The sequence below is a fragment of the Podarcis vaucheri genome (assembly GCF_965113315.1).
Source record: "Podarcis vaucheri genome assembly, chromosome: 14".
Taxonomy (NCBI): Eukaryota; Metazoa; Chordata; class Lepidosauria; order Squamata; family Lacertidae; genus Podarcis; species Podarcis vaucheri.
Genome location: NC_138752.1, coordinates 24954535 through 24973580, shown reverse-complemented (window position 1 = coordinate 24973580; position 19046 = coordinate 24954535). Strand labels below are relative to the sequence as shown.

General features: G+C 42.5%; 1 protein-coding gene across 4 annotated transcripts in view; it reads left to right on the top strand.

Annotated features, from left to right (window-relative positions):
* MCTP2 (multiple C2 and transmembrane domain containing 2) overlaps positions 1 to 19046 on the top strand; it is a 115324-nt gene that overhangs the window by 77781 nt on the left and 18497 nt on the right. For all 4 annotated transcript variants that reach the window (XM_082198410.1, XM_082198411.1, XM_082198412.1 and 1 more), the window contains exons 18-19: positions 11367 to 11489; positions 18862 to 18903. In XM_082198410.1, coding sequence (XP_082054536.1) covers positions 11367 to 11489; positions 18862 to 18903 — 165 coding nt within the window. The remainder of the gene's footprint in view (positions 1 to 11366; positions 11490 to 18861; positions 18904 to 19046) is intronic.

Here is a 19046-nt window from a genome sequence, read left to right as displayed (position 1 = left end):
TCTAGAAAATGGATCGAAAAAGGTTTTTCTTCCTCGTAACACTTGTCCTCATGGACATCCAATGATGCTGAATGTTGGAAGATGAAACCATGGGATTCATTCCCACAGGAGGCAGAAATGGTCATCATCTTGGATGGTTTTAAAAGAGGATTAGGCAGATTCATGGAGGAGAACCCTATCAGTGGCTACTAGCTGCAACAGAGGCATTATGCCTTTGAATGCCAGTGGCTAGGAATTGCAGGTGAGCAGAGTGCTGCTGTTGTGCTCAGGTCTAGCTTGCAGGGGGTGAGAGTGCTGTTGTGCTTGGCTCCTGCTTATGGGTTTCCCACAGACCATGGTGAGAACAGAATGTTGGACTAGATGGACCACTGATCCAGGAGGCTGTTGTTATGTTCTTATAAGTGGTATGTGTGCATGCACATGGAAACTTACAGAGAGTAAGAGGGAGACTTGGAGGAGTGTAGCCCATTATGGATACCCTATGAGTAAGGGTTAGCCCACCACCTGCTCACACAGGCCAGATTCTGTTTCTTTGTCAACATAGTGTCCTCTAGAGTAGGCTGGGCACAGAGCTGAGCGAGGCACGGCTTCAGTGGCCTGCTCCTCCAGATCTCTCATCCTCCTTCAGACAACGTGATGTCATGTGTGTGCCCCCTCAGTCTTGACACCTCTGACAGGGCTGATGGGAGTCTGCAGTTCCAAACAGGTGAGGGACACCAACTTGGCAAAGTCAAGAATGCTGAGAACTATCCATTCTGGCTTCTGCAAGAAAGTAATGTCCATAATAATTTCTGTACACTTTAACGGGACTATGGCCTATGTTTCTTAATTCTACAGAACTGATGGAAAAGTTCCATGTAGCTCAGTTAACTACATATTGCTATGTTGATGACAGAAAAAAATGTATTTTTTTCCAGTGCAAGTCACTTGGAAACCTTTTGGGTGATAAGAGACTAATAAATTTAATTCATTTTTAAAAAATGTTTTAAATTTTTTTATTTAATGAAGTTAAATAAACATCTTGCACCCCACCCACACCCCCACATAATTTGCTACCACAATTTGGGGCTAGTTGTGAGCACATTTTTGAGGGTATTCAAATGAAAGGCTCTGAACACTTGAAATGAATCTTGAGTCAATGCTAAGAAGTGTTCATTTATTACAACTGGCCTAGTCAAAATGCTTCATTCTATGTCTGGTGGGAAATCCTGGCCCTTACACACACACACACACACACACACACACACACTTCCAATTGAGTCCCCTGTTAAATAACTTTGTGAAATAGTCTGGAAGCATCAGCCAGAATCTTTATACAGTTTCCAAGGAGGGGAGACGTGGGAAATTCCTGTAGGTGGCGATATACAATCACAAATGGGGGGAAAGTCCAAAATATTATATCCCTTACACCCTTTGTTGTTATTGCTTCTGGTTCATTCTGGCAGAATTGCTCTCTCCCCCACCCCCAAGTTATTTTCTAGCCCCGTTGGCTTATCTGTTGCTTCAGCCTTGATCTGCAGTACAACTTGTACAAAATCTTGATAACTGGATGCACGTTTCATCTTCAGCTGTGAGGCTATTTGAGCTGTGTTAACACACAACTACTGAAATTCTGATAGACGGGGGGCTGCGTGGGTTTGCCAACCGATCAGCAAAGCATCAAAACAAACAAAAAGCGAGCAGGCTTGACAGGGGTTTTGTCAGGGACCAGGAGTTCTCTTCATCAGGTAAAGGAGGAGAGTGTAGATAATAAATAATACATATAACCCGAAGGAGAAGAGTACACAGAAACCCTACTATCAGATGAGCCCAGGGAGTCAGGATGTGGCCCTAACTTCCCTGGAGGACTCAACTGCAAAAGATCCAGAAAGATAAGAAGCCACTCTGCTCTTTCGCAATAGGCGAAGAAGTTGGACCCTTTTAAGTCAAGTCAAGTTGTTGTTGTTGTTTAGTTGTTTAGTCGTGTCCGACTCTTCGTGACCCCATGGACCAGAGCATGCCAGGCACTCCTGTCTTCCACCAAGTCAAGCAGTGTAGTGGTAAATTCAGAAATTGTCACAGCTAAGTGCTCTCATAGCCACACCATTATACCACCTTTTAAGATTATACAACAAGCTTATCATTACACAATAATCGTACTTATGGGTGCATTGCAACAACCATTGCAGCTCTCCACAGGTTGACTTTCAGCTAGATCTACTATTTTCTGGGCAAATGATTTGGAGTGCTCAGATATCTTCTTTTGAAGCGACGTCAGTTGCTTTTGTTTTGAAGTTCCATTGTACTTGATATAACTTGCCACACTATTCTCTGGAAACCGAAGGACCTTGTTTTTGCCTGTGTTCCTAAATGCTTAGCTTTGGAGCATACGGGATAACTTATTTCCTGGTTGCCTTCTCCAGATTGACCCAAGGAGCCAATCCTCACTGGCTGACTCACCTCTTTTCATTGTGTTTGGTTCCAACCAGCACAAAAGGTGAGAAGGCTTCTTCTCAGTGGCTAAAAGGCTCCACCTTTCATGTTGATTGGCCAACCCTAGGATGCTGAAGAAAGGAACCCTTTTGCAGAAATAGGAACAAGTCTTTAACCCTTGGCCGCTGCACCTCTGGTTAAGCAAGACCTTATCCGGAAGGACTGTGCATTGTTCTTCAGACTGATATTATGCCGAGAGCTCAGCCTGTAAGTGGGATTGTGGGGTGGGGAATTTTGGTTCAGCTCACATTTATATTGTGACTCTACCTAATTCGCACTTCCTGAAACAATACGTGAACTGCCATGCAGCCATCCTTTAAAATTCTCACTTCCCTGAATTTTGCAATGCAATTCTCCAACCAGGCAATACGCTCCAAAATGTATCTAATACAGATAAATGTACACAGGAATGCTTATAATAATAATTTTAAAATATGTACACTGGGCAAAATTGCATGCCCCTCTCTCTCTCTCTCTCTCTCTCTCTCTCTGTGTGTGTGTGTGTGTGTGTATGAAATAATCTGCACTAAAATGCTGACAAACTTTTGAGAACCTGCCAAGACAGTTTACAATTGAATGGAGAAAACAAAACCCAATATAAATATGATTTGAATAGTAAAATTAAGCAACAAATGATAAAATAGCAGTGTGCAACATAAAAGAGAAAAAAACCCCATCAAACTCATAGAAACAGCAGCAAAATCCTCAATATTAATAAATAAAATTATAGGCAAAAAACAAAAACAAAAAACAACCAAAAACCCTTAATGGAGCCTAAAAGTTAACAAAGTTGGTTCCAGACAAGTATTACTGAGGAGATGATTCTGTAGCTGGGGTAGCTTTGTACATTTACACCCAACCCTCTAAAATGCCATAGTGGACAAGAGGGTACTCTGTGGGTGCTGTTGAATTCCAGTGCTCATCAGCCCCAGCCATCATGGCCGATGGTCTGGGAGTTGTCATCTAGCAACATATGAAGGGTCACAGGTTCTCCATTCCTGGATTAAACTATATGATAACAAGTTTGCCCAGGCAGGCCTGGAAGTGGTGAGTTGGATGCCTTGAGTTCCTTGGAAGATGTGTCAAATGGTATAAACACAATTAATTAAAGGAGGTGGGGGCAATCTGTAGCCCTCCAGAGATGGTTGGAGTCAAACTTCCATCAGACCCACCCAGTATGGTCAATGGTCAGAGATGGTAGGAGCTGTAGTCCAACCATAACTGTTGGGTTGCCCATCATTGGCCCTTGGATTCAAGCTACTTCTAGTGAGTGAATTGTGAAATTCCTTGGTTTTAGTTCATTATTTGTGGACCAGTAGCCAGTGGTCTTTCTCAGTATGAGACAGCTTCATATGTTCTGATGCCAGTCAATGATGTCTTCTTCCCAGTGTTATCCCTTTAATGTGCACAGATCCACCTGTACAATGCAGAACTGTTGTCAAGTGTCCTTGAGTCTTGGAAACAGAGCAGTGGTGTCTGTGTGTGTGTACAAAAATGGGCCAGTTTCTTTTTAATCATTCATATATAGATCCCTCCAAAACTGTGAGACTCCTTCTACTACGATAAGCATTTCATTAATTGGAGCAAGCATTAGGATAGATGCTGCATAGTGCTAATTGTCATTATATCTGAAGGATCAAAACAGTGCCAAAGTGTTTCATTATCACATTGGTCACCTGCATAATTTAAAAAAGGGGAGAGATGCCGTTGAGGAAAAAAAAAATGTGACAAGCAAAGCAAAGGATTGTGGAAGTGTATACAATCAGAATACTAAGTAGTGTTTCAGTCTTGGTTAACTTTGGTTCAGACTAGACAATAAGCAAGGATGAATGTGAGCTGCCTTTCTCCATGGCTTCTTTTAAATGAAAAGGAGCATCAGATACAGCAGTGGGGAGTGGAATAGCAGTAGGAGAAGGGCTGCTCAACCCTTTCCTTTCCAGTTTTTTCCTGCTCAGAATTGCTTTTCATAAGCTGCTTTCCTACCTGGAGAGGGAAACGGTACAGGGTCCCTGTATCTATGAGAAAAGCTGCTGTTGATGACGACTTTGAGCAGACAAACAGCAGGGAGGTAAATTCATTACATTTCATTTATTATATTTCTAGTCCGCTTTTCACTCCCCGAGTCACAAACAATAAATAACAAGTCCATAATAGAACATCACAATTACAACATAAACCATGTATAACAATGAACAAATTATCTGTAAAACAACCACCTTCTATAAAACACCATTAACAAAACAACTAAAAAATTAAGTTAAACAACACAACCACAACAAAAGTCATATTTTGAGATTCACAAAGCACTGCAGCACTCATAATCCACAAAGTAATATTAACAGCATTAACAATTAACAGACTAATAAACTAAGCACTGTGGAAATTCACACGCACCCACACTCCCCATCTCCATGATTCATAATATTCCACTCAGTTCATCAAAAGACACATACACATAATGCCCATGGCAGCAAGCTCTATTCTGAAGGCTCCTAGGGCTGGGGGTGGGGCAAAGCAGGTGGAAAAAGCCATTGCCTGATGGTCAGCACAAAGTCTCAAGTGTTAAGCAGTCCCCTAGACTGCTTCCCAAAGGTGGAGACATATTGGGTGTCTCTCATATATCACCTTCATTGTCCTGCAGAAATAGAGGGAGAATATTCTCCTAAGTACCCTTGAAACTCAGGGTCAACCAACCTAATGTCCTCCAGATGTTGGACTCCACTTCCCATCAGCTCCATAAGACACACAGTGTGGAACCTTTTTCAGCCTGAGGGCCGCATATCCTTCTGGGCAACCTTCCAGGGGCCACATGCCAGAGGTGGGTGAGTCCAGAGGCAGAGCAACAAATATGCCTTTCCCCTTTTCAGAACAGGATAGTTTCTACACACTGGCTGGTGATGGATACAGATACGGCTTGGGGAAAGTTTATGTGGCGGTAGAAGGGAGTTGCCTATGGAGAGTCACAAGGGCCAATGTTCTGGTATTAGGAAGGAGAAAAAACTCCTATCTTTCTTTGAATCCCGCCCCCTATGACTTTTTCTAATTCCTTTTTTTTGAAGGCCATCGCAACTGGGGAGAGCAAATTTTATAGTTTAACAATGTTCTGTGTGCAGGACTTCCTTTTGAATGTCCTGAATCTTCCAGGATCCTGAATCTTCATTGGATGTCCCCGAGTTCCAGTGTTATTAGAGAGAAAAAGCTGTTCTTTATCCACCTTCTCTACATCATACCTAATTCTATATACGTCCATCATGCTTTTTTAATATTTTTGTGTCACCTCAGGACATATAGGGAAGCTGATAAATCAGTAATCATATGGCAACCAAGGTCAGGTTGTGGGCAACTTAAAACATGCATAAGAATTATACATACAAATAAAAACTTGACCGATACAGTAAATAAAACATACAAACACCCTCAAATCTTAAATCTCAAAGGAAGCCACATCACCTTATCTAGAGCCACGTTTGCACCATAATTTCAGAAAACTGTGATAACACATTAAGCAGACATGGCTTCCCCCAAAGAATTCTGGGAAGTGTAGTTTGTTAAGGGTTCTGAGAGTTGTTAGGAGACCCCTATTCCCATCACAGAGCTATAAATCCCTCTTCACAGGGAACTCTGGGACCTATAGCTTTGGGAGGAGCTCTCCCCAAAACTCTCAGCACCCTTAACTAACTACAGATCCCAAAATTATTTTTTGGGGGGAGCTATGAATGTTTAAAGTGTTATCATAGTGGTTCAAATATGCAGTGTGCATGTGGGCAAAGCTGGGCAGCCTTCACTGGGAATTTAGCTGTATTAAACATGATGATGATTAAAATATGGTAACTTGGTGTTTTATTGTGTATAAGTAAATTGGTTTTATTGATAGGTTTGTGGCTTTTATTTTTAGCTTTGTTAAACACTCCTAGCTTCCCTTGGAACAGGGAAGCCAAGGAATGAAAATGACAACAAATGAAGTTTAGAGACTCCGGAGCTTAAGCGCTGGGCTTGCTGTTGTTCAACGTGTTGGCTAGAGCTTCAAAGGCAGGTTTTCCACCAAACCAGAGTGGTTGAGGCAACGCGGTGGGTCCAACAAATAGCAGAAGAATCCTTGTTGTTTGTCCCGTGGGGTCAGCCTGATTTAAAATAAAAAATAAAAAAAATTGGCAGGCAGCATTCTGTTCTTTTCTTCCTGGACCGTTCAGCCTAAAAAGCTGTCAATATCTCTTTCATGGAGACTTTGAACAGATGCCTAAAACAGTTGCTCAAAGGAGAGAAGGATGCTTTTTTTAAAAAAAAAATTCTTTGTCTCAAAATAGTGAAATCTAGACACATAATCATCGAAGGATGCTCAGCTCATCCTCACATTGACTGTTTCCTCTTCTTCCTCTACTGCATGGTGCGTTACCTCACACAGTTGCTTCATCCCGCCCAGTGTTTCATCTGTATATAAAAATTAAAAATTCAAACAAAAATCTGTCCTGCATGAAAAACAGGCCCCTTTTGGGCATATGGTTCATTATGCACTTTTCTTTAATTACTAAAACACCCGGGATGACTCTCTGGCCTGCCCTTCCTTTCAACTTGCAAGTTGGATCTGTTCTCCAGCTCAGAAATTTTGGAACAGCCGCGTGGGGATTTCAGCTTCGTTCCTTGTAAAATTGTAGGTGCGACGTTTCTCTCTCTCTCTCTCTCTCTCTCTCTCTCTCTCTCTCCTTTTCTTTTTTGCTGAAAATTCAAATGGGAAACATGCATGTTAGTTTTATTTCTTTCTTTGTTTCAAAGCAGTGCTATACTGCCCTTAAATTGCATTCCCAAAACGAATTAAGCAATTAAAATAAAACTGCAAAAGCAAAAAATGATAAAAGCTGCATGAGAGAATCAACAGGATTAAAACTGGTGCATGTGAAAGAGAACTCAGCAAATCTATACATGCACCCAAATCAGAGGTTTCCTTCCTAAATGCAAAACTACGTGTAAAATATAGTTCTGAGAATTTGTCCTCCTGCCATCAGGCACTCTAGGTTTATCCTGTTCTAGTTCTAGTCAGAGACACCCACTGAAATTAATGAACTTAAGTCAGTTCTGTGCATTATAGCTGGCATTGCATACAACTCTCTTACCAGGCAAAGCAGCTGGTTTCAGACAGAGCAGAGGGAGCAACTGTCTAATGCGTTCTCCCCTGGCTATTTGACTGCTCAGAACTGTACCTGCCAATCTGGTTTAATCCCTGAAAGATAACAACTATAGGAGCCTTTTTTTTTTATCTTGAAAAGCAGCGGTGGGCTGAAATGTATGGAGAGGAACAGGTTAAGGCAGGCATAGGCAAACTCAGCCCTCCAGATGTTTTGGGACTACAACTCCCATCCCTGACCACTGGACCTGTCAGCTAGGGATGATGGGAGTTGTAGTCCCAAAACATCTGGAGGGCTGAGTTTGCCTATGTCTGGGTTAAGGTGAGTGCCTTTGTGAGTTGGAATAATAATAATAATAATAATAATAATAATAATAATAATAATAACAACAACAACAACAACAACAACAACAACAACAACATCAAAAGCTTTCCTAAAAGTCATCTAAAAGTCTGGTAGTTGTTGTTCTTTTTGACATCTGGTGGGAGGGCATTCCACAGGGTGCGTGCCACTACCAAGAAGGCCCTCTCTTAACTCTTAATCTCAGGGTTGTGGGTTTGAGCTGCACACATTGGGCAAATTCCTGCATGATGACTAGATGACCCTTGTGGTCCCTTCCAACTCTATGATTCATGTGTAGAAACACTTCCCCCTCCCCCAGTCTTCTGCTTTGTCTATAGCCACCTCTAGGTGCTTCAGCTGACTTCCCATTGCCTGCATTGATGCTGCTGCTGACTGGGAGGAGGGGCCAAGTGGTGGCAAAGGCAGCTGATGTCAACAGATTTCTTCCCCCTTTTCTTATTATGCTCTATCTCCCACCCTCTGCTATGCATAGATGCTATTCGTTTCTTGTGTTAAGACCTAGAAGATGAAAACAACTGCCTACAACATGCACCTCTGTACCCAGGTAGATAATTTGAAGTTGCCTCTGTGGTGCCATTTCAACTGCATTTAGGGGAGGCATCTTTCAGTGGGAAGGAGGTTTTTTTAAAAAAATAATGCATTTGCCTTTCTAAAGCTTTCTAAAGCAAATCCTACATCATTTTTTCCCTCTTGGAAAAAGACACGGCAATAATTCAACCCCTTCCTGCCATTGTAAGGATTTCAAGATTTGCCCAATGTACCCCTTCAGATTGGGTGAATCCCCAAACAGGGAGACGTTTACACCAGCCCTTGTGCCAACACAAAACCTTATTACTCCAGTCAATGTGTGGTACCCTCAAGACATTGTTGGACTACACCTCCTGCCATCCCTGATCACTGCAGTGGTGGACTTGGGGCTCTCAAACTTCAGTGACACCCTTTGTGTGGTGCTAAAATTCAGTGTCCCTGCCTCTCACGCTCCATTTTACAGCACTGTTGTGGCAAAACTGGTTGCGCTACCCTATAACCACTTCTGATGGGAACTGGAGTCCAGTAACAGCTGAAGGACACCATGTTGGCCATCCCTTCTCTAGATCCTGATCTCTTCCCTTGTGTATCTTATTTTCCTTTCATTCCTTTTGCCAGAGAAAAACTTGCGCTTTCCCCTCCCTTGCAAAGAAAAACCCCCACAATAAAACTCACAACCAAACAACTATCCTTGGCTTCATTAGATAAGTTTGGAGGGCATGCTTTTCACCAGTGTTACAGGTCCTGATTTGAATTGGGACCTGCCGTGGCTGCTTTATGCAAAAAAATTAAAAGAGATGGGCAATCAGGTAACGTGGGGGTTAGGGAGAGAACCATTTTCAGCCAGAGAGCCCCATTTCTTTCAGGGCAACCATTTGGAGGCCATATGCCATGGGGTGCTTGGGTCCAGAGGCAGAAGTGGAAAGAACACTGAACGTGATTGTTATCTTTTGTACAATTTCTACAGAAACTCATACTCCCCTCTCTACCCTCCCAGCAAGAAGTACTCTTGGAGTTCAAGGACAAATTGCACACAGGCGAAAGCACCGGAGGAGGATGGCCTGGTGAGGGGGTGTGACTCAGGAAGGAGTACATCTTGTGGGGGAGTCCCAAGGGCCAGATAAGTGTGACTAGCTCCACGTGGCCCCCAGACCTGAGGTTCCCCATACTGGCTCTCCAATACTGGCTACTTTGGGAACTGGAGATGGATCTCCAATACTGGCTACTTGGGGAAGCAGAATGAACATGACTATGGAACTCACGCTCACCAGCTTGGATGGCGTTGAAAGAGAATGGGACAAACTCATGGCTATCAATCGCTCCTAACCATGATAGAGGCCAGTAATGCTTCTGAATACAAGTTGCTAGAAACCACAGATGGGAAGAGGGCTCTTGTGGGCTTCCCATGGGCATCACTGCGAGAACAGGATGCTAGAGTAGATGTGGCATGGGCATGATCCAAGCAGGTTCCTTTTTATGGTCTTGGCCCTGAACGAGTAATGCAGAGAGATCTGCATTGGCTCCCAGTACGTTTCCGAGCACAATTCAAAGTGTTGGTGCTGACCTTTAAAGCCCTAAACAGCCTCGGTCCTGTATACCTGAAGGAGCGTCTCCACCCCCATCATTCAGCCTGGACACTGAGATCCAGCGCTGAGGGCCTTCTGACAGTTCCCTCATTGTGAGAAGTGAGGTTACAGTGAACCAGGCAGAGGGCCTTCTTGGTAGTGGCGCCCACCCTGTAGAATGCCCTCCCATCAGATGTCAAGGAAATAAACAACTATCTGACTTTTAGAAGACATCTGAAGGCAGCCCTGCTTAGGGAAGTTTTTAGTATTTAATGCTGTATTGTTTTTAACACTTGATTGGGAGCTGCCCAGAGTGGCTGGGGAAACTCAGCCAGATGGGTGGGGTATAAATAATAAATTATTATTATTATAACAGCATGGCTCATGTCTAACGAAAGCAACCAGATAGGAGACATCCTTTGTCATGAACACTTCTCCCCAAGGTATAAGAGCTCAAGAGGAGTCAGGAAGCAGCCAACAAGAGAGAGGTTCACATTCTTCCCAGACAGCTGTGAACGGTAGTTTATCAACTCCCCTCACTTTGAGAATGACAGGAATGCAGAGAGTGTGCTAGAGAGCAACCAGCTCTCTCAAGTGACACAGGCAATGTCAGAAGGCGAGAGGGAAAGCAGTTCCACACCGTAAGGGGAGTTAATTCATCCAAGGAGCAGACATATGGGAAAGGTCTTAGAAAACAAAGCTGGAAACAGAAAGGGCATAGGGTCCGGATATTCTGCCATAACCGGAATCACTCCCCAGAAGGGTCAACCGATTCATAAGTCATGGACATACAGATAGGTGTCCGAGGCTGAGTGTTTGTATTGCAATAAATCTTTAAGCTAATTACAACTTGAGTGCTGTGTTATCAAGATGGCAGCCTGGCTCCTGACATTCTTTTTTTACTGTGGTTCTGCAGGTGACAAGGCATTTCTTCTATCCAGTTTCAATGAGTGTTCCATTCCCCCCCTCTTGTTCTTTTTCTCTCTTGTTTTTTTCAACTTTCATCAAGGTCTCTCTTTTCTCTTGTTTGTTTACATAATTGTACATCCCCACAATGAGAATAAAATCAAAAGTAGAAGGTAACGCTAACAATTCTAATGGATGACATGGTGCACTTGGAACATGGAAAGATCCAAGGTGATTATCTTCCCATGAATGCAAAAGTGGGAGAGATAAGAGGTTAGCAGAGCTTCAAGGATGCACATAGGAATGAAGAATCAGAAGCTTTGTTCTTCACACCTCCCTTTTCTTCCTTCCCCTCTTTTCTTTTCATCAAATGATGTAAATAGCCCCTTCTGTCTTCCTTTGTTTCATTCAGGTATTCGTTGTCACGGTTTGGCATTTTGATTTGTACATGGTGCCCTTGGCTTTACTGCTCCTTTTTGCTTACAACTTCTCCCTCATCTCTCCAGAGAAAGTGTCCAGCGCACAAGACCCCCAGGTAAGTTAAGTTGTGCTTAATATTTCAGGTTCTGGTTGTAATTTAGTATGGAACAGTGGTGTGTTGTTATATAGGTGAATCCAGGGATGGGGAGTTTGTGACCCTCCAGATGTTGATAGACTACAACTCCCATGATCCTTGACCACTGGTCATGAGAGCTGGGGCTGATTTGAGTTGTACTTCCTTGGGTCCCCTGGTGTCGATGGACTACAGTTCCTATCATCCCTGACACCATCAGCTTGCTGGGGCTGTGTTGGGATTCCAACAGCATCTGGAAGACGAAAGAGTCCTCACTTCTAGTTTACCTTGATTAAGGCTTAACCCCTTGGTCTTTACTAGGGATGGAGGAGGAATTTGATTCAGTACACATTTAAAGCCAAATCTTTCAAATGTGCACTACGCACACCCAAACACAACTATCCTTCAAAATTCACACTTAGTTGAATTTTGCAGTGCAGTTTTGCAGCCAACAATGTCTACAAAAACACACATGTTAGAGGAAAGGGTGCATGAAAATGAAGATATCAGTGAAGATAGCACTAAGAAATGCATTATTAGTCATACCTCTTGTTACATTTGCTTCAGATTGAATCTTTTCAGGTTGCATCCCAAAAGTAACGGAATGGGTTACTTCCGGGTTTCACTGCTCACGCATGCGCAGACGCTCAGAATGACATCATACGCATGCGCAGATGCAGCGACCCATGACCTGTGCATGTGCAGATGTGGGTTGCGTTCTGCTCATGATGCGAACGGGGCTCCGGAACGGATCCCGTTCACATCCAGAGGTAGCACTGTATTATACTGCAGAAAAAACCAAATTGCTGTAAAATGTGAAGAGGGGAATTTAGGATTAGAAAAATCAGAAACCCAGGAAAACTGAAATTAATATGGCCTTCCACCCCTAGCATTCACACACATAGCTTGAATCAAAACCAAATTTCTCTGAGTTTATTTCCCTGCCTTCATTGCTTAGGGTGCCATAGTTCAAAATGTAAAAAAACCAGGACACCCTGAAAGTTGTTGAGCTTTTTTTATTTCCAATTCAAATAACTTTCTTGTACTAGCCACTGGCCATGACAAATCTGAATCAAAAATAAATAGGGGTGTTAAAAAGTAAAAGGGGTGTCGCGCCACAATAATGGTCTCTGTTTAGATCCCTGTGTCTCCCTTACAGTTTACTGCTATATTGTCCAAGGTCTTTTTTCTTAGCTTTTTGGCTGCCAAAGCAAAAAGAGCGACTTTAAAGTTGTTGAGTGTTTTTTACACAAATGCCCCAAAAGAGCTTTTTCTATTGATCCAGGACAAAACACCAGATGTATGGCAGCCCTATCACTGCTTGTTGTGCCAAGTTTCTTTATAACAGCCCTATGGGTTATTTTCAGCTAGGTCGGTTAGAAATGTGTGGACCTAACTTACCCATGTCCTCTAATTTCAGTACATCTCCTATGAGTAGGACTATTGTTGAATACGGCCCTATATGTGTTTTCTTAAAAGCAAACCCCACAGGCAGCACATAGCTTGTTCGGACAAGTCTTCAGTACAAATTCAATCTATCAATTTAGGATAGTTGCTGGAGGTGTTACGAGACAGGCCTATGTTGAGCACACTCTGCCCCATAATGCATCTGTTCACTGCCTTTATTTCATTTATTTATTTCATTTAAAAGTGTTTCTAAACCACTTATTTATTTATTTTTGAAATCTCTAAGTCGTGGACACTATATACAATAGCAAAACAATATCCATTAAAACCAAAATGCAACCTGAAACGATAAAAGAACAACAAAATAAGTCAAAACAAGAGATATGGGGGATTTGCAGATTTTTTTTTGCAGTGCAGCTGTATCCCACCTGGAACCTGTCAGATGTATTGGACTTACAACTTCCATGGGTTAGATAAGACTGGGAAGGACTCAACTGGGGCTGATAAAGAGTTACAGTCCAAAATAGATCTGGAGGGCGTCCGGAAAGTTGGAAAAGGTGGCATAATGCCTCACAAGCCTGCCAGTCCCATTTGACCCAATATGACTGTGAGATAAGAGAGATGGATATGGTACACCACAGAAAATCTATCATAGTAACTTCATCCATCTTGAACACAATTGCTTGTGTCCAGCTGGTTCCATTAACATCACTATAGTCATTTTATATAAAACCACAACAGATATTCTTAAAACGAGCTGCTTTTGTCATCAGTTTGAATCAAATGAAGATTACTTCGGCTCAGCTTTTAAACTTTGCTTGAGGGTTTTGCCTTCTCTTCTTCCACCTTCAGTTGAAGTAACTTTGCTTGGTACTCTTGCCCTTTAGAAGTGGCCCAAATCCTTTCCCATGAGAGCCCTCAGGTGGCGAAATGAGGTGAGGGGGCTCTGAAGAGGAATTCTTTCCTGTGCATTAAAAAAACAAAAGTTCAGAAAGTCTGTGGAGTTAGAAAGGAACAGGATGCTTCTTCGTAACGTGCAGGGCTCTGTTTTAAAACCTGTCTGTCAAAATGCAACTCTCTGTGATTCACCTTGTGAAACTTCAAAGAGAGCAAATCTTATGAGCAACTTTATGTTACTTTTAATCTGGATAGGACCTTGGGGGAAGCAATAATCAGTTTGGTGTATTGGTTAGTTGGACTGTGAGACCCAGGCCACAAATCCTCCCTCATCCATAAATCCATACTGATCCTTGGGCTAGTGACTGTCCCTCAGCCTAACCCACCTCACAGGGTTACTGTGTGGGTAAAATGAGGAGGAGGTAGACCATGTATGCCATGTTGAGAACAATAGCAGCAACAATTATAATAGCACTGTGGTTATAATTAAGTTGTATTCAAGCATCTTCCTGCCATTTTATTTTTATTTACTTTTACTTTTCTGGTTCTGTTCAGAGTCTGCTCTCCGCCCCACCCCCACCGCCACTTGAGAGAAAAGAGTTGCAGATTGGGGCAAATGGCATTTTCAGTTAGCTGGCCATTTCAGGCACATCAAATACGAAGACAAATGGTTAGAGGCCAAGTAATCAGAGTGAAGTCCTAATCCCTACAGATGGAGCCGTAAAAACATTTAACATGGCTTTTATTACATCTGGAAAATTGAAGTTTTACTCTCTAGGTGGAATTTGGGACAAACAAGTCATTATCGAATGCAAAGGGGATAGGTTTGTATTGGGTTTTTATGGGGGATAAAATGGTATAGTGAAATCCAGCAAACCTGATGATGGCTGAGGACACAGAGTTAAAAACAACCCCTCTCCATCACTCATTCTCTGACGACACGTTGCTGTCCCACTGAAATCCCAAGGATTCTGTCCACTGATGCTAAGCGGGTGATGGATGTTGTGATTTGCCATTCGTCTTGTTGAGCACACTATTTTTCTTTACAGCCTCCCGTTCCCCATCACATACTATTTTCAAAAGTTCATTTTAGGAGGGTTCATAGGAACCTTCTTACGCCATTGAAAGCATGAGTGAGGGGCTGGAGTGGGGGTTCACACTGACTAGCCATGCCCACTTTCAGGGACTGTGTGAAAGGGACCTACATGAGGGGAAATCCCAATTAGCCTAGGCTGATTCCCTCTCACATACGGGAGGCCTTGCGCATGTAAGCATGACATTTACACTGTGTAAATGGTCTCGTCACCTCACTTCAAAAAGCTTATTGTGGAGCTGGAAAAGGGCAAATGATCCAGGGAAAGGAGCAACTTCCCTGTGAAGAAATGCTATGACATTTGCGGCTTTCTAGTTTAGAGAAGTAGCAAGTAAGAAGTGACACGATAGTAGTGTGCAAAATTATGTACGGTGTGGTAAAAGTGGATAGAGAAAAGTTTTCTCCCTCTCTTATAACAATAGAATTCATGGACATCCAATGAAACCGAACTTTGAGGGATTCAAGACAGATACACACAAAAAGTATTTCTTTGCACAGGGCATAGTTAAATTATGGAATTTGCTTCCACAAGGGCCGGTGATGGCTACTAACCTGGATGGCTTTCAAAGAGGATTTGACAAATTCATGGAAGATGGGATTCATGGATAGGGAAAGGTATTTCTCCCTTGTGATACTTGAATTCAAGGCCACCCAATGAGCTGCATTTTGGAAGATTCAGAACAGACAAAAGAAAGTGCATTGTTAAACTATGGAATTTGCTCCCACAATAGGGAGCCTTGGCCACCAGCCTAAATGTATTTTATGGGAAATTAGACAGATTTATGGGAGATAAAGCTATCAATAGCTACTAGCCAAGATGGCTATGTTCTACCTCCACTTTCAGTATGATTATGAGTGCCACTTGCTGGGGAGCACAACTGTGGAGAGTCCTGTTGTACTCAAATTCTGCTTTCAAGGCTTCCCATGGGCATCTGGTTGGCCACTGTGAGAAGAGGATGCTGGACTTGATGGGCCATCAGCCTGTTCCAGGAGGGGTATTTCTGTGTACACTTGTATGCACCTAGGGGCATTTCATACTCCCTCCAAACCTGCAGGCAGCTGGGTGCATTGTCAGTGCACTGATACATCCATAACATGACCCCATGACTTCCTTTTGATTCCAGATGTCACCATTCCCAACCCTTCACCAGCTTCTCCAGAAGAATATCTTGAGGGGCTTTGTCCAAAGCCTTGCTTAAATCAAGATACATTGCATCCACAGCATTCCCCTGATCCACCAAGCTTTTTAACTCTATCAAAAATTTTTAAAAGAGTGATCTGGAATGACGTGCTTTTCAGAAACCCATGCTGGCTCTTAGTAATCATGACATCCCTTTTTAACTGACCCCACACAACTCTTTAATTTTCTGTTTCTGGACCTTTCCTGCTATTAGCATCAAGCTGACCAGCTGGAAGTTGCCTGTGTCCTCTTTCTCCCACTTTTTGAAGATGGGGACAACATTTGCCCACCTCCACTCCATAGAATTCCCTAAGAATTCTCTTAAGATTATAGACAGAAGCTCTACAATTGCATCTGCAAGTTCCTTTAGTACCCTTGGTTGCAGTTCATCAGGCACTGGATATTTGAATGCATTCAAAGTAGCCAGCTGTTCCTTTACCACCTCTTTTTTCTGTTTTGGGCTCCCTCTCTGCATCATTTATTTTATTATCACCCGGTTGGGCACTATTTTTTCTTTTGGAAGAAGGCAGAGAGAAAGTAGGTATTGAGCACTTTCACTTGCTTTCCATCACCCAGTATTCTCCATCTTCTCCACACAAAGAACACAATATTTTTGTTCTTTCTCTTGCTTCGAACATAGCCAAGAAAAAACATTTATTATTATTTTTAACCTCTCTTGTAAGTCTGAGCTCATTCTGAGCTTGAGCCTACCAGACCTTCCCCCTGCAAGTGTCGGCTGCTTGTTTATACTCTTCCTTCATGAGACACCTCTTCTTCCATTTCTTATACATGCCCATCTCAACTCTAAGCTCATCTGTAAGCTCATTTTGCAACCACACCAGTTTCTTTAGATGCATCCCACTTTTCTTTCTTGTTGGAATTGTTTGAGATTGTGCCTTCAGTATCTCACCTTTAAGAAACCCCCATCTACCATGGACTCCCTTCTCTTTGAGTATTTCTGACCGTGGAATCTAACCCAGCTTTTTGATGTCCGCTTTCTAGCAGTCCAAAGTGGATGTCTGACCACACTTGGCTTTCCTTTTCCTCTGTATAATGAATCCCAAAGGGACGTGGTTGCTTCCTCTCAAGGTCCCCACTACAGTTCTTCCCTGTTGGTGAGGATCAGGTCCAAGATCATCAATCTCATTGTTGCTTCTTCCACCTTCTGGAAAATGGAACGCAAGTTGAATCTTTTCAAGAGCTTAGTCCTGTGCCCCAAAAATGGATTTTATTTTATTTTATTTACCAACTCAACTTTTAATTCTGCACTTCAACATTTCCTCCATTCCACTTATTGTATTTAAAAATAAATAAATAAATCTGCCTATTCAAAAGAAATGTTCCTTCTGACCTGGAGAATCTTTTTTTATGTGTTGCTAGCAAAGAACCTGTGTTGAAATGCCTGTTACCCCTACACTTCAATCATAACCTTTCCCCCACCGCCCCTCCCATTTTTTCTTAGCAAGTGGAGTGATAATGCTGTATAGAATTTTGTATCTGATTCTTAAGATTGATTATGTGTGTGCTAATGTATTTTCTGCCCCCTAATGTTTCGGTAATGGCCCTAAAGGGAGCGAACAGCCATTGAAACAAGCAATGAGAATAGAATAAACTGAGTGTAGAAGAATTCTCAGCCTTGACATTCCAACTGGTTCATTTGTCAGAGGAAGAACAAAGCTGCTTACCGAGAGTAGAACTTGGCAATGGATTAAAATAGCATTAAAAAAAGAAAAAACAAGAATTGAACCTTCTTGCCTTTAGAACGGTTCGGCTTGCATCTGCTGCTGATAGCTTTGTTCCAACATAAAATTGTGTCATGGTTGAGAGTTATTTCTGTTACCGTTTTCTGAACATGGACCAAAGGATGGGACGAGTCCTTGAGGATTAAACAGCAATTGTTTTAAAATGTCATAATCCAAGGTCTTAATTATTAATTTTTTAAAAGGAAGTTGCGACTCTGGAATTACACTATGTTGTGTGGAGAAAGAAATCAAATGAATTGATGCTTACCAGCCATTTTTGATTAGCCATTGAGCTTTATCTAAGCGGGGTTTACTCAGAGCAGAGCTACTGAAAGTAATGAACCCAAGTTAATTGATTTCAAGGGTCAACTTGGAGCAGGACTGACATTGGATACAACACTTCACACTAATAGCAAGCCTAGTTGAGCGAATGCCGGCAGCAGTGTTAGGGAGCCTGTGACCCTCCAAATGTGTTGGACTCTCCAACTTCCATCAGCCCCAGCCAGGCTGGTCAGTAATCATGGAGGATGGGAATTGTAACTAAGCAACATCTAGAGGGCTACTTGTTAGCTAGTCTGGACCTATAGCACTAGAGTCAAAATGCAACTGGTGATGATCATGGCTACTAGCCATGATGGCTCTGCTCTGCTTCTATGGTTGGCAGCAGTAATGCTTCTGAATGCCATTTGCTGGAAACCACATGGTGCTCTGCCCTGCTTGAGGGTTTCCCACAGGCCTCTGGGTGGCCACTGTGAGAACAGGATGCTGGATTAGATGAGCTTTTGGCCTGATCCAGTAGGCTCTTCTCATGTTCTCAGTTGCCAGGGAGCAAAAAGCAGGAAAGGCCTAGTTGCCTTTATATATTGTTTATGGGATCCCATAGACATCCAGTTTGACCACAGTGGAATGAGAGACTTGATTCACCTTTGGGCTGATCCAGCAGGGTTCCCCTTAAATGTTTAAATAAATAGAATGATATTAATTATGCTAAACACTTTGGAATTTGGATTAATTTTCTGTTTTGGTTTTTTTAAGGACTGCATTGATGTAGAGGAGGATGAAGATGATGATGACAAGGTAAGATGCAATATAGAGCAGATTGGATAAAAGCAAGTGCCACGTGTTCATTGCTGAATCCATTCAGGGCACTTCTAAGTTGTCATTGTTTTCAGTTGAGATTCGTTCACAACATGGCAAAGGAAAGTAGCAGGGAAATGCAC